At 34.7% G+C, this 26,347-nt stretch overlaps 1 protein-coding gene across 2 annotated transcripts; it reads left to right on the plus strand.

Moving 5' to 3' along the window:
* Positions 1–187: 187 nt before the first annotated feature.
* Positions 188–25,059, plus strand: MTERF3 (mitochondrial transcription termination factor 3). Of its 2 annotated transcripts, none has more exons than XM_081071147.1 (8): positions 188–327; positions 10,620–10,971; positions 12,214–12,366; positions 15,280–15,469; positions 19,205–19,352; positions 19,720–19,791; positions 20,978–21,139; positions 24,777–25,059. In XM_081071147.1, exons 2-8 carry the CDS (start codon positions 10,635–10,637, stop codon positions 24,969–24,971), a joined length of 1,257 nt encoding a protein of 418 aa, XP_080927273.1. In that variant the 5' UTR covers positions 188–327; positions 10,620–10,634; the 3' UTR covers positions 24,972–25,059. The 2 variants fall into 2 exon arrangements, with proteins under 2 accessions (XP_080927273.1, XP_080927274.1); XM_081071148.1 differs by lacking the exon at positions 24,777–25,059 and adding an exon at positions 22,026–22,935 and having other exon boundaries at positions 20,978–21,211.
* The last annotated feature ends 1,288 nt before the right edge of the window (positions 25,060–26,347 follow it).

Raw genomic sequence — 26,347 nt, forward strand, 5'->3', positions numbered from 1 at the left:
CATAATTGGCGTTTTGAAAGAGGCATCTCTGTGGATTCCTGATGTTTTTAGATTCCCAGTGGACCAGCACTAAAAGAAGTGGCTAGTGGAAGAAGGAAAGCTGTGGCCGCTAGCTCGCGTTTTCCCCCGCGTGCCGACCGCTCTCCCCCCGCGCAGTCTCTCAGATGGTCTCGCCCACTCAGGCCGCAGCCCACGAGGGCTAGGCAGCGCCGGCGCGCAGACCTGGCAGTAGGTTGAGCGGAGGTGCGGCTTCGCTGGCGGGTAAGCGCGGCCTGGCAGCCTGGCGGCCATCGCAAAAGAAGCTACGAAACCTAGGCCTCACCACAGGTAAAGGGAAAGCTGCTGGAGAGCGAGGGGCGCTGCCCAGTCTGCATTCCAGGGCCTCTCATGGCCTTTAGGTCTTCGCGGGGCAGTCGAGGGTGATTTGTTTTGTTTTTACCCCTGGATGATGAGACGAAAACCTTTCTTATTGGCGCGCTTTGCGGAGGACACGGAAGCCCAGCGTCTGGCTTCCTACGAAAGTTCGGTATGGGGAACTAAAACGGTCTGGTTATTAATACAATGGCCTAGGGAGGGCGTGGAGCAATAGGAGACGAGAAGCCCTTATTAGTTATGAAGCCGTCTTCCAGCAGCCTTTCATCTCCTGATTTCATTTAGTAAGAGGTAGACATTGAATCTTCGAAAAACAGTATTTCAGTGCCTATTCCTATTCCTAGCGTATTGTTAAGGCACATAGTTGAGAATTAGTACTTGATATTTTAATGGACTAAAGAATTCTTTAAGGCTTTGTTTTCTTTAATATTCCTGATGAAAGAGTCGTGTTATAAGACTTATCGCTAAGTAGTATTTTATACACATATGCAAATGTCCTATTCGCTGTGTAGGCAAATGAGTTAACCGTAATTGCAGTTGATGTATTAATATTTCTGTCCAACAGACAGTGGAGCAGTGCAAGGCTAATGGAGAATCACTGGGAGGGTGGACCAGAGATAATACCCAGTCCTGCTCTCGTGAACTAACAGTTAATTATTAAGAGGTATACACAGCAATAAAATGATGTAAATAAGGTAGTGCGCTTGTAAATAAAAAACAGAAGGATAAATATTAACTGTATACATAAAGGTATTTTGATGAATCTGGATAGAATTCAAAAGTTAATCTGCCTTATGTGGGAGGAGTATTAATTTGAGGCTGGAAAGGCTTCTGAGTGAATTTGGGATTTCAGGAATTTGCTTTGAAGTAAGACGAAATTCTTACACAACCTTAGAAGTGAAAACATTTTACAACTAATAGGGATTTTAAGAATTATCTTATTGTACCTGTAACCTTTAAAATTTTGTTTTTTAAAGAATGATTATTGAACACCCCCTTCATGGGCGATACATTGTGCTAGACCACCACAAGAAGCTTAGTCTTGTTAAGGTAGCATAACTGAGGTCTTCTGGCTTCCAGCTTAGTGCCTTTATGACTTTGCTGTGCAAAGAATGAATATTTTATGTTTGAGAAAAAACTTGACAGGTTTGGAGGTTCATTTCCTACCAAGAATTAATAAAAATCACCTATCTCAGACTATTGTGAATAGTTCTTTGCTTTCTAAAACCATTTCAGAATGTCAGTACGACTTTCACTTTTTTAAATCCCTTTTAGGAGACTTCTCTACATATTTTCGATTCAAGAATCTGTATGTGAAGGGTGGGCTTAAGTTATGTGCAGATATTCCACTGCACGGTGATGGATGCCCCAAACTCCCAAATTGTGCAGGGATCAACTGTACAGATCTCCAAGAGAAGATTAGACTCTCAAGTATTTGGTCTAATTCAGAGCATAAATAAGCTGAATTCCAGTATGTAGAAAAACAGTAAAAAGTTACATGCAATTCACTGATATTTGCTTGTGTAATCAATAGTAATAACAGCTAACATTTGTGGAACATTTTTAATATGCTAGACTCTGGGTTTTGTTTTTTATGTATTATCTTATTTAAAGTGAAATTATATGCATCAAATTAACCTTTCTAATTAAGCTGGCTAAATGTAAAATTCCTTCGTATTTCTAGAGTTTAAAGTAGTGACAGCCTTTCCTAATGAAAATCGTCTTAAAAGCAACTGCTTTTCCATAAAAAATATACATGCACCCATTGCTGATTGCTTATGTATTCTCTCACATCATTTTGCTATGACTTTTTTTTTTTAATTTCTTAGTTTCAGGTGTACAGGACAAGGTAATACTTAGACATTCATCATTTATATCCCTCACACTGTGAACCTCCCTCCCCCATCCACTATCCCTCTGACCTCGCACCGAGCCATCACATTATATATATAAAATTATAGTTGGCATTCATTATTGTTTAGCTTCTGGTGTACAGTGCCATGATCAGGCATCTACAGTATTCCTGAGGTGGTCTCCCAAATGGGACACGTGTCCATCGGATACCCAACAAAATCTTTACAACATTATTGATTATGTTCCCCCAAGTTAATTTTCAAAAACCCTGAGGCCATCTTGTGGTTACCAACTGTTTCCTAATCCCTTCACCTTTGCTATGACTTTTTTTGAAGGCTTTTCGTTTTCCTTTTTCCTACAAACAATTTGATAAAACTCATTTTGTTCAATGCCATTTTGAGTAACAGCTTTAACTGTGAAATAATCAACATTATTTAGCCCTGAGGATGAAGCAAGAAACAACCTACTAGATCACGATGATAATATTTTGTTGATTCATTTAAGACAAAGTAGATTTTTTCTTGTTTTTGATTTTGTAATGACTGTACAATTGACCCTTCGACAACACGGGTTTGAACTGTGCAGGTCCATTTATACATGGATTTTTTTTCAATAAATGTATTGAAAAAAATTTTGGAGATTTGTGATGATATGAAGAAACTTGGAAGCTAACCACCACATAGCCTAAAAATATTTTAAAAATTTGGGAAAAATTTTAGCTATGTCATGAAAGCATAAAATATATGTAGACACTTGTCTATTTTATCACTTACTACCATGATATATACACAAATCTATTATAAAAAGTTGAAATTTATCAAAACTTGTGCACACAAATATACTTATAGAGCGCACATAGTGCCATTCGTAGTCACAGTCAAGAGAAATGTAAACAAATGTAAAGGTGTGGTATTAAATCATAACTGCATGAAATGAACTATAGTACAAATTACTACTGTAAAAATTTCATAGCCACCTCCTGTTGCTTTATGATGAGCTCAAGTGTTGCAAGTATCCACTTAAAACATGTGACACTGATCGTCTCCACATGGGTAGTTCATCTCTCCAATAAATTCATATCGTAGTAAAAAGTGATCTCTTGGCAGTTCTCGGGTATTTTTTATTGTGTTTAGTGCAATACCATAAACCTTTAATAACACCATGAAACCCATATGAAGTGCCATTAGTGATACTGGAAGTGCTCCCAAGAAGCAGAGGAAAATCATGACATTACAAGAAAACGCTGAATTGCTCAATATGTGCCATAGTATCAGATCAGCAGCTGCGGTTGCTCGGCATTTGAAGATAAATGAATCCAGCATAAGGACAATTGCAAGCAGAAAAGGAAATTTGTGAAGCCATCGCAGCAGGTACAAAAACTTCACTTTTTGCAAACTACCTTTTTATTTTGTATTGAAAATGCAGCGTTTACATGGGTGCAGGATTGTTTAAGAAAGGCATACCTATCAACTAATATGATTCAAGAAAAAGCATCATATGACAACTTAAAACAGAAGGAAGGTGAAAGATCTAAAGCTGGAGAATTTAATGCCAGCAAAAAGATTTGATAATTTTAGGAAGAGGTCTGGCTTAAAAAATGTTACGGATAACAGGAGAAGCAGCATCTGCTGACCAAGAGGCAGTACACAAGTTCCCAAATGTCATTAAGAAAATAATTGGGGAGAAAGGATATCTGCCTACACAGGTTTTAATGCAGGTGAAAGTGCCCTATTCTGGGGGGGAAAGAATGACACAAAGGCCATTTATTAATAAGGAACAGAAGGGATAAGGGGATTTCAAGATCTTGGAGAAATTCAAGAGCTAATAGACACCACACCAGAGGAATGAAGATGACTTGATGGAGATGAGTGCTTCCGAACCAGTGCCAGACAATGAAGAAGACACAAAAGAAGCAGAGCCAGAAAACAAACTAACAATAGACAATCTGGCAGAAGGGTTCCGATTATTCAAGACTGCTTTTGACTTTTTTTGCGACATGGACCTTTCTATGACACAGGCACTGAAACTAAAACAATCAGTGGAAGGATTGGTACTCCATAGAAACATTTTTACAGAAATGAAATAGCAAAAAAGTTAAAAATTACAATGTATTTCCGTAAAGTTACACTGAGTGTGTCTGCTTTTCTGGCCTCCCCTTCCACCTTCTCCACCTCTGCCAACCCCGGGGACACCAAGACCAGCCCCTCTTCTTCCTCCTCCTCAACCTACTCAACGTGAAGACAACAAGGATGAAGACCTTTATGATAATCTATTTCCACTTAATGAACAGTAAATAATCATCATGCCATACAGTTAATGAACTTATCTGTTGTGTATGTGTCTGTCTTCCTGTGAAAATCTAATAACTTCAGCAAGAATTGTATGAGACATTTTTGTTTTATCATCGCCTTAGTATTCATCATGTATAATCATGTGCAAGGCTTTTATGGAATTGGATATCCTATCCTGACATAGCCACATGGAGAGTGATATTTAATACAAAATTAATAATGTGTTAGTTTTCTTACTGTTTTATAACTTTGCTTTCAAAGAGCTATATTACCATTCAATGTGCCTGTTCCTCTCCCTCTCCCCCTCCCCCTCCCCCTCCCCCTCCCCTTCCCCCATAATTGGAGAAACTGCCTATCGGCCTATTATCACAGGTAAGTGGTTTTTTTAAAATGTAACAATGTTTCCAACACTATTATGAATATGACTGTCATACTGTATGTCATAAAAATTTTATAACGATTTGTTAATTGGTGTATATGCTTGGCTACCATAAAACAATTATATTGATGCTTCTTCATGATCAATACATGAACTTTTATACCTGTTAATAAATATGAATCTTTTTCCTGTTATCTTTTTATTTTTTATGTCTAGCATTAGTAATACATATGACGTCTACAGTGTTTTATATCATGTAAGACAGTATTGATGTTGGTGCTGACATAGACAATGCATCTTGTAAACAAACGATGTAAACTTGTGGTACTGATACAGTACAGTACCGTAAATGTATTTTTTCTTTCTTATGAATTTTCTTTTTTCTAGGTTACTTTATTGTAAGAATATAGTATATAATACATATCAATACTAATATATCAATACTAAATTTTTGTTTATCAACTATGTTATCAGTAAGGCTTCTAATCGACAATAGTTACGTTTTTGGGAAGTCAAAAGTTATATGAAGATTTTCGACTGAGGGAGAGAGGGGATCTCGCACCCTTAACTCCTGTGTTGTTCAAGGTTCAACTGTATATACATAAAATATATTTGAATAACTCAGTGTTGTTTTGATCATCAGTCTGTATCTTTTAAATTATTTTCAATTACAGTTGACATTCAGTATTATGTTGTATTAGTTACAGGAGTACAGCTTACTGGTTAGACATTTATATAATTTATGAAGTGATTTCATCCCCCCCATTATTCCCTACCCACCTGGCACCATACATAGTTATTTTAATATTATTGACAATATTTCCTATGCTTTATTTTACCTTCCCTTGACGGTTTCATAACTATCAGTTTGTAGTTCTTAATCCCGTCACCTTTTTCACCCAGCTCCCCAAATCCCCTCCCACCTGGCAACCATCAGTTTGTTCTCTGTATCTATGAGTCTATTTCTGTTTTATTTTGTTTAGAATCCATATGTAAATGAGATCATATGGTATTTGTATTTCTTTCTTTGATTTATTTCACTTAGAATAATACCTTCCAGGCCCATCCATGTTGTCACAAATGGTAAAATTTCATTATTTTTTATGGCCGAGTAATATTCCATTGTACATGTGTACCACATCTTTATTCATTCATCTGTTGATGGGCATTTAGGTTGCTTCCATATCTTGGCTATTGTAAATAATGCTGCAGTGGACATAGAGATGCATATATCTTTTCAAATTAATGTTTTGGATTTCTTCACGTAAATACCCAGAAGTGGAATTGCTACCTTTCCTGCTACTCATAAGGCAGCTCCATTTAAAAATTTTTGAGGAACCTGCATACTGTTCTCTGTAGTGGCGGAACCAATTTGCAATCCCACTAACAATGCATGAGGGTACCCTTTTCTCCACATCTTTGCCAACTCTTGTTGTTTGTTGATTTATTGATGATAGCCATTCTGACAGGTGTGAGGTGGTATCTCCTTGTAGCTTTAATTTGTATTCGTCTGATGATTAGTGACATGATGTTGAGCAACTTTTCATATGTCTATTGGCCATCTATATGTCTCCTTTGGAGAAATGTCTATTCAGGTCCTCTGCCCATTTTTTAATTGGATTTTTTTCTTGATGTTCAGTTGCATGAGTTCTTTATAAATTTTGGATATTCACCACTTATCATATGTATCATTGGTGAATATCTTTTCCCATTTAGTATGCTGTCTTTTCTGGTTTTTGGTGGTTTTCTTTGCTGTGAAGAACTTTCTAGTTTGATGTGGTCCCATTTGTTTATTTTTTCCTTTGTTTCCCTTGCTGGAGGAGATATATCAGAAAAAAAGTATCACTAAGAACAATGTCAGAGAGTTTACTACCTGTGTTTCTTCCAAGAGTTTTATGGTTTCGTTTTTTACATTTAAGTCTTTTCTCTGTTTTGAGTTTATTCTTTTATATGGTGTAAGAAGATTAGATTTATTTATTTTTGCATGTATCTGTGCAGTTTTTGCAATGCCATTTATTGAATAGACTGTCTTTACCACAGTGCATATTCTTGCCTCCTGTGTCATAGATTAAATGACCATGTACGTGTGGGTTTATTTGTGGGCTCTCTATTATGTTCCATTGATCTATGTGTCTGTTTTTGTGCTTGTGTCATGCTGTTTTGATTACATGGCCTTGTGAGATAGTTTGATGTCAGGTGGCATGATACCTCCAACTCTGTTCTTATTGCTCAAGATTGCAGTGGCTATTTAGGGTCTTTTGTGGTCCTGTATAAATTTTAAGATTATTTATTCTAGTTATGTGAAAAATACCATTTGTGTTTTGATAGAGATTGCATTAAATTATAGATTGCTTTAAGTAGTATGGACATTTTAAGATGTTAATTCTTCCTATCCATGAGCATAGTATATGCATCAATTTATTTATATTTTCTTCAGTTTTTTTCCCAAAGTCTTATAATTTTGCAAGTGTGACGTTTTTACCTTTTTGGTTAAATTTATTACTACCATGTTTCCCCCAAAATAAGACCTAACCGGAAAACAAACCCTAGCATGATTTTTCGGGATGACATCCCCTGAACATAAGCCCTAATGCATCTTTTGGAGTAAAAAATAATGTAAGACCCGGTCTTATTTTTGGGGAAACATGGTAGGTATTTTATTTCTTTTATGCAATTATAAATGGGATTGTTTTCTTAATTTCTCTTTCTGATAATTTGTTTTTGTTGTATAAATATGCAACTGATTTCTGAATATTAGTTTTGTGTCCTGCTACGTTACTGAATATTTTTCTCAGTTCCAATAGATTTTTGGTGGAATCTTTCAGATTCTCTATATACAGTATCATGTCATCTGCAAATAATGACAGTTTTACTTTTTCATTTCCAAATTAGATGCTTTTTATTTCTTTTTTCTTTTTGTAAAATTTTTTCTTTCTTTCTTTTTTTTTTTTTTTGGTCTGATTGCTGTGGTTAGAACTTCCAACACTGTGTTGAATCAAAGTGGTGAAAGTTGGCATCTTGTCTTGTTCCTGATCTTAAGGAGAATGCTTTTAGCTTTTGCTCATTGAGTATGATAGCTGTGGGTTTGTCGTTATGGCCTTTGTTATATTTCAGAAGTTCCCTATTGTTTCCACTTTGCTGAGAGTTTTTATTATAAATGGTTGCTGTGGATTTTGTCAAACACTTTTTCTGCATCTATTGATATGGTTATATGATTTTTATCCTTCATTTTGTTTATGTGGTTAATTCACTGGCAGATATTGAACGAACCTTGCTCCCAGGAATAAATCCCACTTGATCGTGGTTTATGATTTTTTGAATGTATTGCTGAATTTGGTTTGCTAATATTTTGTTGAGGAATTTTGCGTTCATCAGGAGCATAGGCCTATAATCTTCTTTTGTTGTAATGTCTTTGTGTTGCTTTGGAATCAGGCTCATGGTGGCCTCATAAATTGAGGTTGGTAGCCTTCCCTTCTCTTGAATTTTTTGGATAAGTTCTTTGAATGTTTGATAAAATTCACCTGTGAAGTCATCTGGTCCAGGACTTTTGTTTGTTGGGAGTTTTTTGATACTGATTTGATTTCGTTAGTAGTAATTGGTCTTTCAGAATTTCTGTTTCTTCTTGATTCAGTTTTGGAATATTGTTTGTGTCTAGGAGTTTATCCATTTCTTTCAGATTGTTCAATTTGTTGGCATATAATTGTTTTGTAATATTGTCTTGTAATCCTTTGTATTTCTGTGTTGTCAGTTGTTATTTCTCTTTCATTTCTGATTTTATTTATTTTGGTCCTTTCTTTTTGTCTTGAGTCTGGTTAAAGGTTTAGTGGTTTTATCTTTTCAAAGATCCAGCTTTTAGTTTCTAATATTTTGTATTGTTTTTCAGACTCTGTTTCTTTTATATCCACTCTGATATTTATTATTTTTTTTCTCCTACTCTGGGCTTTGCTCTTCTTTTTCTAGTTCCTTTAGGTGTAAGTTTAGACTGTTTGAGATTTTTCTTGTTTCTAGAGATGGGCCTGTTTGCTGTGAATTTTCCTCTTAGGACTGCTTGTGCTGTGTCCCATCGATTTGGGGTCATCTGTTTTTGTTTTCATTTGTCTCAAGGTATATTTTTATTTCTTCCTTGATCTCATTGTTAACTCATTCATTGTTTAGGAGCATGTTATCTTCCATGTGTTTTTCAGTTGTTTTTTTTTCTTGTAATTGATTTCTACTTTCATACTATTGTGGTCTGAGACAATACTTGATATGATATCAGTGTTCTTAAATTTATTGAGACTTGTTTTGTGGCCTAACATTTGGTCTGTCTTAGAAAACGTTCCATATGCACTTGAAAGGAATGTATACAGTGGTACCTCGGCTTTCTAACGTCTCCATTGACGAACATTTTGGTTTATGAACGCTGTAAATTTTATGGATCTATGGTATCATTAGATAGTAAAATTCATGCTAACTTTGCTGTTTTAAGGGTTGATTTTGAAGGTCTGGAATGGATTAATCCATTTTGCATTACTTTCTATGGGGAAACTATGCCTCAGTTTTTGAACATTTCAGAATTCAAATGGTCTTCCTGAATGGATTATGTTTGAAAACCGAGGTACCACTGTATTCTGCTGCTTTGGGGTGAAATGCTCTAAAAATATCAATTAAATCCATCTGTTCTAATGTGTTGTTTAAGGCCACTGTTTCCTTGTTGATTTTCTGTCTGGAAGATCTATTCATTAATTTCAATGAGGTGTTAAAGTCCCTTACTATGACTGTATTACTATCAGTCTCCCCCCTTATGTTGGTAAACATTTGCTTTAAGTATTTAGGTGCTGTTATCTTGGGTGCATAAATGTTTACAAGGGTTATATCCTTTTGTTGGATTGATCCCTTTATCATTATGATGTCCTTTTTCTCTTATTACAGCCTTTGTTTTAAAGTCTATTTTGTCTGATATAACTATTCCTTCCCCAGCTTTTTTTTTGTTTCCATTGCATGAAATAATCTTTCTATTCCTTTACTTTCAGTTTGTGTGTGTCTTTGGATCTAAAGTGGGCCTTTGGTAGACAGCATATCTATAAGTCTTGTTTTCTTATCCATTCAGCTACCTATATCTTTTGATTGGAGCATTTTAGCCATTAACATTTGAAGTGATTGTTGATAGGTACATAATTATTGCTATTTTATTATTCACGTTTTTCCTCTTTCTTCCTAAAGAAGTCCCTTTAACATTTCTTGTAACACTGGTTTGGTGGTGATGAACTTCTTCGCTTTTTCTTGTCTGGGAAGCTCTTTATCTGTTCTTTGATTCTAAATGATAGCTTTGCTGGGTAAAGTAATCTTGGTTGTACATCCTTGCTTTTTGTCACTTTGAATATTTCATGCCAATCCCATCTGGCCTGCAGTTTCTGTTGAGAAATCAGTTTATAGTCTTATGGGAGTGCCATTGTAAGCAATCTGTTTCTTAAACGTCCTTCAAATCAAATTTGAAGAATATAATTGTATTACTTTATTTTCTTTAAATTATTAAATTAATAAAGATTATTGGGTTCAAGTATAATTTGAACATTTACAGATTTTTGTTTTAAATGTTTTTCTCACACCAGTGATTTTGCTTTTTGTTTTTAAATTATAAAGCATGTCTTTATTTTTCCAGTTTAGAAGTTCCTGTCTTTTGGTTTACACATGTGAATAAATAAGTTTCTCTCTTTTTTTTAATGGTTATGTTTCCTTTGTAGGCTACTTTAAGAAAAATGGCCCTTTTGACCCAGTGGATACCCAGGTGGTTCAATTCAACTAAACTGAATAGATTCATTACTTCTACACAACTCAGAAATTGTTTTCCGAGACCTGGAAAAACATTATTTCATGAATTTTCTGCTCAGCCTCGGATGTTCTCTGATAATTTCTTTCTCCAGTGGGGATTTAAGACTTACAGGACCTCCTCCATTTGGAATAATAGTTCCCAGTCTACCCTCTCAATTAGGCAAGAGATTAATTCTACCCAAAACACTATGCTTCCTTCCTTGAATGAACAGTCACTGAAGACACAAAAGATACCCAACTTTGATTCTGAGCTGTCTCTAGAAGGTAATTCTGAACTTACAGAAATGTCTCTTTTGCCTCACTTTGGTAGTTTGAACAAGCTACCTGTTTACATTACTAGCCCATTTCAAGTCTTATTTTGTACCAGGCAAGAAAAGTAACAATGGCAATTCTACTTATTTACTTCTATTATATACTTATTTTACTAAGAAGAAAAATTTGTATATTAATATGTATAAAATTATTTTATAGCTATAAGTACAGCATTTTCTTTCTAAATACTTTATTATTTAGATTCCCAAAAAAAATATTTGGTGATAAGTAGATGTATTAGGGTGTAATTTATATCAAGAAAAATTCATCATTTTTGGGTGTACAGTTCTATGAATTTTGACTTATGCATTTAGTTGTGTAGCAACCACCACAGTCAACAAATAGAACAGTTACATCACCCCAAAAATTTCCTTCATGTCACTTTTTACTCAGTCTTCTTCCCTCCTCTGCTTTCTATTCTAGGAATATTTCACTGAAAATGAGATAATATTAGATTAAGTAGAATATAAAAGGAAGCTGGGGTGGGGGTAGGAGGCTAGGTGGAGAGGCTGGCTGTAAGAAATGAGAAAGTGTTGTTATTAGAAGCAAAAAATTTGAACAAAAAGTCACAGTCCCAATTTCTTAAGGTATGTTACAGTTTCCAGTATTTTCCATACTATGTTTGATTTAAGACAAAACAAAACCTCAGAATCAAGGCTGTACTAGAGGGAGTCACTTAGCAAAGGATTGCAGGTAGTAGAAATACAATCACATAGAAGTTCTTTTAAAGACATACATATTTGAGAATAACTTGGAGAAAAGGGGATTAGATCAAAATGAAAACCTTTCAGGATGTGATGACTTTTTTATCCATGCAATTCAGGCTGGTAGAAGATGTTCTACTTTTGACCAAGTTAAACTATGGTAGACTCTATCTCTTTCTCAAAATGAAGGTCAGTCTATAAAATTCTTAACTGTTGATTAAAAATAAAGGAAAGGGACATTTCTATTCCTCCTTATGGAATAGAAATGAACCAAGAAATTTCTTACCTTGTAGAAAGAGTAGTTGATCTCTCTAAATAGTCTTAACCTTTCCTCAAGGTAGAAAATATTTGGACTTCTTAGATGTTTAATCCTGAAATGATCCCAAGAAAGAAGCAAAGTAGGGAAGAGGTTGTCTTTGTAGAAATAGCTTTAAGTATACAAATTGGAGAACTATCTTGCTTCTCTCTTTCTATGTGGCTGGCTTCAAAGGACTGGACATTGTGCCTCCACTGTCTCCATTGCAGCCAATTTCCGAGGAGGAAGCTGTTCAGATTATTGCAGCTCTCCCATTGCCCCCAGTTTCATTCACACTTCGAGACTATGTGGATCATTCTGAGACTCTGCAGAAGTTAGTGCTTCTAGGTAAGTCTGGGCAACCTATAAGTACTTGAGTATGCTATTCATTTCTCTCTTTACTTTGTTTAAATTAGCATTTTTAATCTTTATCAAAGTAGTACATACACATTAACAGAAATCAACTAATGTGAAGGCTTCTAATGAAAAACTACTCCGCTACATCCTTCCTGACCTTGCATCCCATTCCCTAGAGGTATCTACTGAACTTTTACATAGCTCTTTCTATTTGTATTTAACCTCTAAATGTTTTTGTAGTTATTTATAGTGCTCTTGATTGGTTCATCAGTTTTAGACATCAGTTGATCTCTTGTATATACACATATACTTTTCCCTGATTCTCTTCAATTCTCCCAATATGTTTATATTAACAAGTTTTAGATAAATCATTAGTCAGTGATTACATTATGACTATAAATATTGCTCACTGCTCTCCAGGAAGTACCCTGTTTCCCCGAAAATAATACCTAGCTGGACAATCAGCTCTAATGCAACTTTTGGAGCAAAAATTAATATAAGACCGGTATTATATAAGACTCAGTCTTATTTTACTACAAGACCCAGTCTGGGTCTATAGTAAGACTGAGTCTTATCGTAAAATAAGACTGTGTCTTACTAATTTTTGCTCCAAAAGACTCATTAGAGCTGATTGTCCAGCTAGGTCTTATTGGAAACATGGTATGCATGTATGTGTAACCCTAACTGAATACAGCAGTACTGTTTGCAGCTACTGAAGTGATGAGGTAAAGCCAAAGCCAACTTAGACTGTGGTCACCTAGAAGTTAGAATCATGTAGTATTCATTTTTTTTAATATCTGCAGAGCCTACTAGAAGTGGCTGAATTCCGTAGTAGGAATTCAGTGACTATTTTTTCAAGTTAATGAAATTGTGAGTAAGCCCAAGTGATTTGTGCTCACAGCAGTGTGCCCTCCTGATGAGATTCTGCTCTCCTATTGCTGTTAAAAGCAGCTTTTCGGGATTTCTGTTTCAGCAGTCAGGGTATGACAGCTCATGCTGAGCAAGACACTTCAGCACACTTGTAAGCTGTACTATGTAGTCATATTTGAACTCTGAACCCTTCATGTTGTTTTTAAAGCATAACCTCCCCCATTTATTCCAGATTTTTGGAATTAGTTTCTAATTTATTTATCCATTCAAAATTTTTGTTTATTTTTCTATTTTATTTTTAAATTATAAAAGAATTACATCTAGTTGTTAAAAATACAAATATTACAAAAGAAAAAACTCTTACCCTCTCTGCATCTTCAGTTCCACTTTGCAAGGGTAACCATCATTACCAATTTGTTGAGTAGCTTTCCGGATCTTTTTCTTTGCAAATATAGATCAATCAGAAAGGTGTACTTAGCTTTAATACTTTTATGTTGTCAAACATAATATTATTTTTTAAATTCTGTGTTTTCTTCTAGTAGTTTTAGTTAGCACACATTTAAATTCATATCTATCTAAAATTAATTTTCGTATCAGATATAAAAGGAATTCTTAATTTTTTTCAAGTGTTTGTATAGGTGGTGGTCCTGTTATGTTTTAATGAATAGTCCTTTTCCCCAATGGATTTGAAATGCCATTATTATTGTATGCCAGATTTTTACTTCATCCTGGATCTGTTTCTAGTTTTCATACCGTGTGTATGTGTGTTTGTGTATGTGATGTTTTCTGTTTGTGACCATCTTATAACAATACCTATTTAATATAAGAAATTTGAATTTAGAATTATATTTGGATCTAATATGGAATTATAATTTATTTTTCTAATTATGAATACCATTTAAAAAGCATGTTTTTATTTCATTGCTTTTGTATTTAAGACTTCGCAGTTACTGAACTGATGGGGTAAAGTCAACTTAGACTGTGGTCACCTAGAAGTTAGAATCATGTAGTATTCATTTTTGTAGTAACTTGTAGTAACATGTAGTAAACTTGCATCTAAAAATCAGTTTGAGGATTATTTTCAAGCTGAAGAAATATATTAAAGAATATGCAATTTGAGTGTAAACTTAAGGTTTAACATTATCTTCAAATATTTACTCTAAAGATAAGGAATAGGCCTTTCCTATTCGTGTTTTTTTTTAATCAAATAAAAGGGAAAATGAGAGCGTAAAGTGCTCAGTTTTAATGAGAATTTTGAATTACAGGTTACTTTGATTCTCTGCCTAATTAATGCTGACTTCTAATTATATTCATAACCAAAGAATGCTTTAAAATAACAGCTTGGATTTTCCCCCCTTCTTATTTTTTCTCTCCTGGCCCTCATTTACTTAGATTACCTACGTTTATAAGAATATGTGAAGGTTAAAGATTGTATACTTTCTGCTTTGTGGTGTACTTGAGGGCTGTGTATGTTCACCTGGTCTCACATAGACATTTCTTGAATTCCTTCAAGGTACTTGTCTCTGTGCTAAAGACCTGGAGATTACAATGATGAGTAAGGCATAGGGTCATTTTTACTCCCCCTGTGGAGGGGATCATAAGCATATTTTAAAATAATGCTTATAACAAAGGAAATGATTTAAAAAAAAAAACCTTCAAAGAAAGTAACAGTTTATGTTTGTTACCCTACAGAATTACCAATTAACTAGTTACTATGGAGCTCACTAGGGCTCATAAGCTTCCTTCAAACAATATTCGAGAAACCATAGATAAACATGATGATCCTAGGTCAATATAACTTAGTGAATTTGTTTTAGGTGGAAATTTAGCCAAATGTGCTGTTTTCCTCTATAGATTGCTTTGAAATAAATGCTGTATTTTCATTTTAATTTATTTTTACTTATGCAACCAATTTTGTTTAAAAACATTTAGATGTTTCTATGCCTATTAGTTCTCCTTTGTGCACTTTTATGTATGACGTTTAATAACTAAGTTAAACAGTTATCTTTAAACAGTGTTTGTAATTTATTATAGGAGTGGACTTGTCCAAGATAGAAAAACATCCAGATGCAGCCAACTGCCTTCTGAGAATGGATTTTGAAAAAGACATTAAGCAAATACTCCTATTTCTTCAAGATCTGGGTATAGAGGATAACCAACTGGGACCATTCCTTACTAAAAATTATGCTATTTTCTCTGAAGACCTTGAAAACCTTAAGACCAGGTAGGGTTTTTAGAATGATCCTCACATAACAAGAAGTGATTATAAAGGAAATGTATGTGTTATTTTTTTTTAAGTCTCAGCTGCACAAGGATCTGAACATGAATGTTATTGTTTTGTTTGGACCTTCTTTGATCAAAATTAAGTATCTAAAATATACTTTTTTATTTATAGTAACCCATTATTTTTATGTGAAAACAAAAACATGAAAATGTCTTTCTGACTTTCTTTTCAGAAATAGGAATATGATTTTTTTTAATCCATTAACAAATGACTGGATTATCTGAAAGTATCCCTTAAAGTTACGAAAGACTAAACTTCTAATGTTTTTTACTGGCTGGTTTTTGATGGTAGACATTTGACATTCTCTTGGCAGATTATTGCAAAATTTGCTTAATCATTTCCATAAGTTATTTTAGTTCCTTGTTTTCTTTAAATACCACTTCTATAAACATCTTAATGCTTCATTCAACATTTAAAAATTTATTGAATCTGTGATATCACTTCAGTGAGATAGTGTTGATCTGTGACATAGGAATGCTGTTAGGCATTGGGAACAAAACTGTGTCCCTGTCTGTAAGTTCCAGTTTTGAATTCATCATCACCCTCACCTCTCACCTAAATCAGTTCTTTCCTGTATTCCCAGCTTCACTGAATGAGAGTACTGTCACCCTGTTACCCTCATCAGAATTACTGGTGTTAACTTCGACTTTCTTCTTTTAGCATTCACATCTAATAAATCACCAAATCAATTTTACCTTTTTATATTTCTCAAGTCAGTCAATGCATTTCTCTTAATCTTCACTTTGAATACTTTCCCTCAGGGCCCCATCATTTCACATCAAGATTACTGCAGCAGTTTCCTGGCAGGTCTTCCTCTAGTCTTCTCCGCCAGATTATTCTCACACTGATGTCGAGCCTTACTGTATTTCAGAGAGCTTTGCAGTTCCTTGAATCATCAGTCTAATGGCCTTTTTTCCGAGTTAGGAAAAATCATCGCATTCCTTATATTGAGTCTTTATGATGCCTGCAAGGCACTGAGCTAGACTTGAGCCATGTAAGATAGTCATACTCTCTCCCTTCATGGGACTTACAGTCTGGTGTAATATAGAGTCTATTACAATACAGGGGAGAGAAAGTGATTCTAGGAAAGTCAATCTGACATATCCAGATCTGTTCCTCCTGGCTGCCTCGAACACTAATTCCCTCCCATTCAAAAACCAACTTGCTCTTCCTGCCCAACATTTATTCCAAGGAAGCATGTATACCAGGAGGGGGGAATCATTGGGGGCCATTACAGAGGCTTCCTACTGCACCACTATTATTAATATCCCCATTTTACAGGAGAGGCACAGAGGTTAAATAATTTGCCTAAGATTACATAGCTAGTGTAAGTGGCAGGCCTGGCATTCAAACCCAGTTAGTATAACTCCAGAGTCATAGTTACTATACAATACTGTCTCTGTACTTTTAATTCTGTGAAGGAAACGTAAGCTTAAAAGGAATTAAGTTATTTGCCCAAGATCACACATGCTCCTAACAACAAAAGAATATTCTCATATAGATAGTAGTCTAATAGTTCCTAAACCTGGCTATTAAACTAAGCTGTGGAACATTTTTTTAATTACTTTGAATTTTTTAATAGGTAGTTTACCCAATGTACTCAAAAGGGTATACAATGAAAAACAAGCTCTAATTGAACTTAGCTCTGGCTCTGGTTTATGTACAACATTCTTAGTATGTTCTATAATTTGTATAATAGCACTGATTTGATATACTTGTTTTCTTTTCAATGAAAAAAATTTAAATGTATAAAAACATTATTTGATTTTTTTGTAAGAATTTTCAAATGAATAATCTGCATTAATATTTTTGGGGGTTGGGCTTTATATGTTAATGTTTTATTTGAAAAATTATTATAATGTAGACAGCAGTTTTGCTGTTTTAATCAGATACCAGTCCTTGTTGCCCCCCACACACAATAAAGTAATCCTCCTTTCCACCAACTTGCTTCTATCCCTCATTGTCCTTCCAAGACCCATCTATGGTGACAGCTGGTATTATCAAGGTTTTGTTCAACCTGCTAAGAATGTTCTACCATATGAATACATAAGCATGTGTGTACACATATATCTATGTACACACATGCACATGAACACACATACATACAACTGCTAGCATTTATACATAATATTCTGCACCCCACTTTCTTACCTTAACTATTTATTGTCACTTCCTTTTTTTTCCCCCTGTGGATCTGTGTAGTCCCTTATTGGTAAACATGGTAGTTGTTTGTAGTCTTTACTATTACAGCAAGGCTGCAGTGACTCTCCTTGTATATACCTCATTTCATACTTATTGGTGTATATTTGTAGGACAGATTTCTAGAAATTACTAGGTCAAAGGATATATCCATTTGTAATTTTAATAGATATTGACAAATTATCCCTCATACAGGTTGTTTTCCAGTTTACACTCCTGCCAACAGTTTACAGTTGGCAGTTTCCCTATTATCCTCACTAATACAGTATTATCAAACTTTATGATTTCAGTTCATTTTACAGATAAAAATAATGCCTGGTTTTGGAAATGATGTTTGGAGCATCAAATATTTAGAGCATTTTTCATGTCTCTTTTCTTCTTTTTTTTGTAAGCATTCTTTTCAATATTAAGAAAATTAGTTTTCTCTCCGTGACATGTCGTAAATATTTTGCCCAGATTGTCACTTGTCTCTGGCTTTGTTGATAGCGTTTTCTTGCCTTGCATTTTAAATTTTTATATGATTAAATTTATCAATCTTTTCTCTTTTGGCCTTTAAGGGACAACTATAAAGAACTAATAGTCATTTGAATATAAACTATAAGTTCTGATACATGGTATAGAAATATCATAGGCATTAAAGATAGGCATATCACTTAGTTGAAATCTCAGCTTTGTCATTAATTAGCTGGTGGTCTTACAAGTTATTTAACTTCTGGATTTATGTTTTTTCAAATGTAATGTGGAAATTTTATCTGGATCACGGGTTTTTTTGTTTTTGTGGTGAGAGTTAAACAAGATAATATCCTGGTACATTTTAGGCATTTAATAAAACTGACTTTTACTATATTTATAGATTTTTAAAAATCAATAATGTTATTTTATAGTCAGACTTTATATATTTCACTATCTTATTTTGGTTTCCAGAAACTTAGCAGGAAATTTCTCAGTTGTTAACAAAATATATATTGACAGACTGCAGTAAAAATTAGTTATGAAAGTACGTATTTAGTAAATGTACTAAAATAAAATATTTTCTTTCAATGTCTCTGAGATACAAAAATAAAAAATTTCCTCTCACACTTGTCTTTCTTTGTAAAAAGAATTCTGAATCTGTTTTCTTAATTTGTGTTTTTTCTGTTTTTGGCCAAAAAAAAAAAATTCTTAAATCTATTTTTTTTTTTCCTACCAAGTAACAAAATAAGTCAGATTAACTGAAAAGGGAATCTGTTAGTGGATTTCAGAATTATTTTGTTTTCAAGTATAAATGGTAACAATTCTAGAGTTGGATGGATGCTTATTTTAACCATATTTGAGCCATTATTATAGAATGGGTTGTTTTTTTACCCCCTCTGTGTGTGTGTGTGTGTGTGTGTGTGTGTGTGTGTGTGTGTGTGTGTGCCTTTTTCAAAACAGTATTTTGGAAAGTAGCATGACACTAGTATAATAATGTACATGTATTTTTGTTTGTTTTCCTAGAGTGGCTTATCTACAGTCAAAAAATTTCAATAAAGCAGATATTACACAGATGGTCAGAAATGCACCATTTTTGCTGAATTTTTCAGTGGAAAGACTGGATAACAGATTGGGATTTTTTCAGAAAGAACTTGAACTTAGTGTGAAGAAGGTAAAGAAAGAGGGAGCATTTCTATATTTCCATGTCAGCTGCATTTAGTAACTGTCAAAACTCATGTTTGTAACAGACGCCTTCTATAAATGCCTGGTTTTTTCTGTACAAAAATGAATTCGCCTGCTAGGTTAAACATAGATGTGTTATTCTATAATATTCCATCAAATTTGTTCCTTAAGTTCTTTTTTTTAGTATTTGGCTTTTTTCCTCAACCAGAATTAAGTTTATGTATTTCTGGGGTTACCAGCACTTCCCTGATTGGGTCATTTAAAAATTTATAGTTTTTTAGTTCTAGTAATGCTTTGGTTTTCCAAAATAATTGGCTATGCATACATAGTAATGATAGATTGTTTTGTAACTACAGATTAGGGATCTGGTAGTTCGTCTCCCAAGGCTACTAACGGGAAGTCTGGAGCCTGTGAAGGAAAATATGAAGGTAGGATGACTTTAAACTTTTGAGAAATCAGCTTCTTTCTTCGAATGTTTAAGTCCTCTGAAGAGGATAAATTTTGCTGTTGTGCTATAATAAAGAAAACTATATTATAAATGAAGTTATTTCTAAAAAAGATGAAAATAGGAAATTATATAATAAACATCTAGGAAGCAATTTGTTTTAGTTAATAATATTTTCACATGTTGACGAGGTGTTATATAAGTAAAGCACCTTGTAGACATTGATGCCTGTAATCCTAGAGTAGACTAGGTATCTGGGTGGTACCTGGAAACTACTTCCATTGCCCAGTATGAGAGTCTGTGTCTGTGTCCCCCAGGTGGGAGATGAATTTCAGAGGCTGGATTCAGAAGACTTCTGTGAAGAGAGCAGTGGCTATCCTTATATAACATCTGTGTCGACTACCAGCGCTGGTCTATCACAGAACATACCAGACGCTCTTTACTGTTTTTTCTCCAGAGAAGAGCATAGAGCCAAAGGCAGCAGACTAGTTAATATACAGAGCTGCAGTAGTAATTGAAATTATTATCGAAAGCCTATTTTCTGAGGTGCTTAAAGTGTTTCATATTCAGTTGTAGAAATATTTGTTGAGCACCTGCCTACACACTATGCCAGGGAGAGAGTTGCTTCTCTTGTGGAGCTTACAGTCCAGTGGGGGATAGCGTGCAGAGTGATAAAAACAGGGGATTGGTGGGGGAGCATAGGCTGCTATGACTGCACATAGAGGGCCTAACTCACGTTTAGGTGTTTAGTTTCATCTCTGTCTGGAATTTTGACATCTAATTTGTTAGATAACACATTTAAATGTACCTGGGAGCAGAGGCTCAAAAAGCACTTTGAAAACCCTACTGCTGGTCTGTGTGGTGTAGCGCCCATACAGACAACCTTACCAGACCTCCCATACCCACCATCATTCCATCTCATAATTATGATAGCTCCTTTTGGTGTCCTCTTGATGATTGCCATGCTGTGAGTAGCTCATGCTCAAGAGAGGGTTTGAAATTCAGGTTACCCCAAAAGCAGGAAGCTGCGATCATTAAGGACATTGGCATAGGTGTCTTCAGATTTTAATGTGCTTATTTTCAATTTTAAAAGAATCAATGTGTCCTCTGGTATAGTACCAAAATAACTATTTGTATTTATGACTTATAATTACTCTACTTTCTTTTAGGTGTATCATCTTGAACTAGGTTTTAAACGTAATGAAATTCAACATATGATTACCAAAATCCCAAAGATGTTAACTATAAATAAAAGAAAACTTACGGAGACTTTCGATTATGTGCACAATGTGATGAGCATTCCCCACCACGTCATTACCAGGTTCCCACAGGTAACGGGTGCACAGCTCTATGTAAGAACCGTCCTTGCTCCATCTGAAGCTGCTGTCTGGGTGCCTTGTGCTGTTCACTTGTGAAAATGCTTTGCTATTTGTGAAGGAACTGGACCAAGTACAATCCAGTCCTGAGAGTTGTGTGAAGGTCATACTTCTTTTGCCCCTTTTTATCAAAAACACATGTAGCAAATAGAGTAGAGGGAGGGATCGTTCGTGAGAAGTGTATGACTTCTAGGCAAACATGTCCATCTCCAGAAGAGAAATAGTGATGAATCTATTTTCCTGTTTACCTGTTTGTTCCTTGTTATGCCTATTGTAATCTAATCTATTTTCTCTTGGTTTTTTCTCCATTTAAATTTGAAGTAGATCACTTCCCTTAAAGGTCCTTTCAGTGCTACATGTGCTTTTTATTCACTACCTAAGTCCATTAGTTAACACGCCATATTGAAATGATCTCCTACCTAAGCATAAAACAGTTCCAGTTTGCCATCATGCCAAAGCCATAATTTTATTTTCTAAGCTAATCAGACTTTCTTGTTCTTTACTTAAGGAGTGATATTATCTGCCTGTTTTCAAGCATGTTAACTCTTTTAAAGCAGAGATCTTGTCTGATTGATATATCCTGCTGAATTCCCAGTGCCTACAACTATACCTGGCAGTTAGTAGGCAGTAGGTAAATACTTGTTGAACAAATTAGTGATTGGATTTCATCAAAATCATCCTTCTTTCCTATTTGCCATGTGAATAGAATAAGTATTCATTGGAAGATTGAATTTCATTAAAGTGATCCTTCTCCATTTGTGACATGTTTTCTTGATATAAAGATGGGCAAAAGAAATATGACTTTAATATAACTCTCAGAATTAGACTGCATTTGGTCCAGTTCCCTCACAAATAGCAATGTTTATTTACCCATCATACTTAACTATGAATGGGCCCTTAATGGAGAATATTTCTGTTCCATCAAATGCATATGTATTCATTATAAAAAGTGTTAGAAGCCTGCAATGGTGCAAATTTGGCTTATGGAACAATTGTAAAACAAGTAATCTTCAACTAAAAAGCAATGGCAATTGGTTTTTTTTCGGTTTGGTAGATAATTCAGTTATAGTAAAGCATGATAAGAGAACCTGATAAGGAGATACAAAAATCAATCAGATATGGTTTGTATTCTTGTGGAATTTGTAATCTAATGTGGAAGATGGGTTTTAAACAAAATGTAATTTACATGAAGTTAGAGTCTTAACCACATGTCTGATAAAATTATTAATTTAATTCAGGAGATTTTGGAAAATCATAGAAATAATAACAGCTATTGAGTGCTTGCTTACTGTCTGCCAGCACTGTTTGTACTGCTTTACTTACTTTAATTCATTTAAGTCTCACAACAGCCATCTGAGAGGTAAGTACTATTATCCCTATTTTACAAATGAATAAAGTAACCATAAAGAGATTCAGTAACTTGTCTAGGGTTACCCAGGTAAAAAGGGGCAGCAATGGGATCAGAAATCTGACAGTTGAGTTTAAAAACATTTGCTCTTAACTATGATTTGCTGCCATTCTAAGAAGTAACATTTGAGTTGTCAGTAGATTGAGTGGGGTATCAAAGATGGACAGAAACTTTGTAAATAGAGGAAACTATAAACTTGACCAGATGTATTAAAATCACTCATTTAAAAACACAGATTTTAGGCACCTCAAAATCTAGGTTCTGGGAAGCCCCATTATAGAACTGTGGCTTTCATATTGGGACTCGCAGAATCCTAGGATCTGGGTTGTATTGCTGGGAGATGAAAAAAAAAAAAAAAAAAAAAAACCTTAGTAATGGAAAAATACATTAACTGACAGTAGGGTTGTTAGGAAACTGATAATAGACTAAATTTTTGGCTGGTACTTTAAAAGTTGGTGTGAAAGTAATTTTCTCATGCAAATAAGTTTTTGTTGGCACATACTCGTACATTTTATAATTAATTAAAAATGAGAAACAATTATAACTTAATAGGTATAGCTAATTTAGCCATTTCAAAGCAGCAATCATGGAACGTAAAGGATAACAAAAGCAGTTAGGATAATGACATAAGGAAATTAGTACATAAGGAAAGAAGTTATAGTCAGTATCCCCTAAAACCTTGTTTCTCCTCTCCTACTGTTGGTTTCTCTGAAGGCAGAGTTGGAGTCCACATTAAGACGAGCAATTCCCAGGGTGGGGATTTTAGGGTGTTTTTGTTGTTGTTGTTGGTGGTGTTGTTTTAATCCCTGATAATTTAATGGATCATTAACAGGATGAAATTTTTCTAACTGTGGCATAGTGACTCCTGGTGGTTAACAATAAAAAAAAACAAAAGAAAAAGAAAAACCCAATCCTGAACTGTGGCTTTTGGACTGGAAAGATCACACAAATCTCTAATAAGATAATAACCTTGAACATAATATCTGGTCATAAACTATGTAAATGCTTTAGTGTCTTTATATTTAGGAAATTTATAATTAATAGTTTAGGAGCTTCAGAGTTATTTGTGGTCTTGTCTGTATGTTGTATGATAATTTTGTAAGCCAAGAATCAAAGAAATACATTTAGAAGCTTCCTACGTCTTTATGAGCAGTAACAATGCAGTAATAGGAATTTAGTTACCAAAATAAATGCACAACAGCATGTAATTTGTTTTTGCAGAGAGAAAAAGATGTTTTGTTCCAAAAGCAAGCCAATCCCATGTTGACTTTGCACATCATAATTTTTTTTTGGTCACTGTACTTCAGCTTTCAACAATTGTTTTGCATATGTCTTCCCAAGTGATCTATTATTATTTTGTTTCCACTTGAATATAAGGAAAGGCTCCCAGAGGTTATGTGCCATGTGAAGTGTTCTCAGTGTACGTGAAGTATAGCCAAGAAAAGAACCTGAGACATAATACTGAATGTGGTTCATTTGGTTCTCATCAGGGCATCACAGATGTCTCTTCAGCTTAGCGCTCTCTTTCAAGTATGGCCAGATCTCCAAGTCTCCCTTCCTTCTTGCAGCTGGCTATAGGGACTTAGGCTGCTTCTGATTTCTTTTTAAAGTTGCCACTGCTCTCTTCTTTAGGAGTTTTAACCCTGAGGCAAGTAAGACATTCTAGTTGCTCCCCTAGATGCCAAGTTCATTTCATTTTTATACTCGTCAGAGAGCAGCAGGAATTGGAAGAAAAAAAAAATAGGGAAGCTTCACAGATTATGAAATTTTACATGTTTTTTGATGCCATAGACCTTGATCTCTAACCTTGTTTCCCAAGCTTGGCAGGTATCAGAGTCACTTGGAGGACTTTTGAGCCCCACTCTCAAAGGGTTTGGGGTTGAACCTGAGGATTTGCTTTTTTAACAACTTCTGCCCTGTCTCTGGATGAGTCAATGTTCTTTGCCTACCGTGTAGCCCTTTATTATTTTATAATTGTTCTGTTTGTGAGGTTTGAATCCCTTTTTAATCATAATTTCTTACTGGAAGCTATAGGGTTTAAACCCTGGACAGTTCGCATATTTACTGAGCATGTGATCAATATGTGTTAGCCTGTAAAAATTTTTAGCCAGATAAACATTTTAATAGTTCTTCTATAAAAATGAAGGGCACAATGTTTTTTTAAAAACTTTTTTTCTTTTCTAGGTATTTAATACACGGTTGTTTAAAGTCAAAGAAAGACATATGTTTCTGACTTATTTAGGAAGAGCACAGTATGATCCAGCAAAACCTAACTACATTTCTTTGGACAAACTGGTATCAATGCCTGATGAAGTATTTTGTGAAGAGATTGCCAAAGCCTCAGTACAGGACTTTGAAAAATTCTTAAAAACTCTTTAGTTTTTGATGAATGTTAAAATGTAATAATGTGAAATATATATATATATGAATAAATTAATATACTTTAAAATAAATGCCTGAAACCTCAATTGTTATTGGAAACAATTTCTTGGTATTGTAAATTTGGGTACACTTCTTGTAGGTCTTAAAAGTTCCTAGTGACTTAATTCTTCTGTAACTCAACCATTTCCTTTCTTTTGGGGGAAGGAGATAGCTAAAAATATAGGAAGCTTAGAGAAGGAGTTGGTTTAATATAGGCTGGCCCATTGTCATTCTAGTGAAGATAAGAAAGTAGAGGATCTTCTTCTATTCACAGGTCTTTTAAAGTGGTTTCATCACAAGATAGCTTTATTTTCTTTGAAATGTTAAATGAGTTTCTGGAGCATACTATATTATTTATGTAACATCTACTACTCACTTAGATAATGCTACAAAACACATGCAGTTTTAGATTATCGTACTGTTGTCTTCCCAAGCACAAATTTCAAAATTACCCACAGGTGGCTACTGAGAATCAGGAAAGGGAAAGGATACGGAGGAAAGTAATTTGAAGGTAAGTAGAGGGCAATGAGACATAGTGAAAAACCAAAAAAAACCTTTGACTTAACTGCCTGTGCACAAAGATTTATAGCATGAACTGATAGTTTTTTTCCTATTTGCTGATTAGCTATGTAATCCTAGGCAAATGATTTAAACTCTGTGTCTGATTATTTGGAAAATGAAGCATCATGATGTCTGTTATCTGCCTTAGGATCTCAAGATTTAGTAAAATGATAACACTGGTGGCCCCTAAGGAACCAACACCTGGTATTTGTACTTTTGTGTAGTTTCCTTCCTACAAGGAGGAAACTCTGGCTCAATGCGATTCAGTCTATGGGACATTATCAAACCTCTTCTTTATAAGCACTTGCACATTGGGTCTTATCCTCTTGTGAAGAGGTCTAGTGTCTCTACTGGAGAAATAAGGTGGAAGCAGATTCCTGGCCAAATCTCAGCTTTGCCAGCAATGCCAGCTGAACACCAGACATGTGAGTGAAGAGGCTATCTTGGATTTTCAGCCTCAGCAGATACCATATGGAGCAGAACTACCCAGCTGAATTCAGAACTGGGAGAAATAAAGTGTTTTAAACTACTAACTTTAGGGGTACTTTGTTGTGCACCAGTATTTTGTTGTGTGCTAGATGTTCTGAAACCTCATGAGAAACTATAATTGGTGAAGGCCTTCCTGTTACAGATTTTACTCATTCACTCAACATACATTTGAGGGAACATACATTTGAGGCTGGAAAATCCAAGATAGTTCCTAGAATACCGTGGAGAGTGTGGCATAGATATGTGCCTTCATGGAGTTCTCTACTGGATGAGATCAATAAACA

The sequence above is a fragment of the Rhinolophus hipposideros genome (assembly GCF_964194185.1).
Source record: "Rhinolophus hipposideros genome assembly, chromosome: 13".
Taxonomy (NCBI): domain Eukaryota; kingdom Metazoa; phylum Chordata; class Mammalia; order Chiroptera; family Rhinolophidae; genus Rhinolophus; species Rhinolophus hipposideros.

Bases quoted from the DNA above. Each gene is read 5' to 3' on its own strand.
- MTERF3 (XM_081071147.1), top strand. From the start codon at position 10,635: ATGGCCCTTTTGACCCAGTGGATACCCAGGTGGTTCAATTCAACTAAA. The intron at 12,367-15,279 runs GTAAGTCTGGGC...AATTTATTATAG, and splicing joins GCAGAAGTTAGTGCTTCTAG to GAGTGGACTTGTCCAAGATA. The intron at 19,792-20,977 runs GTAGGATGACTT...ACTTTCTTTTAG, and splicing joins CTGTGAAGGAAAATATGAAG to GTGTATCATCTTGAACTAGG.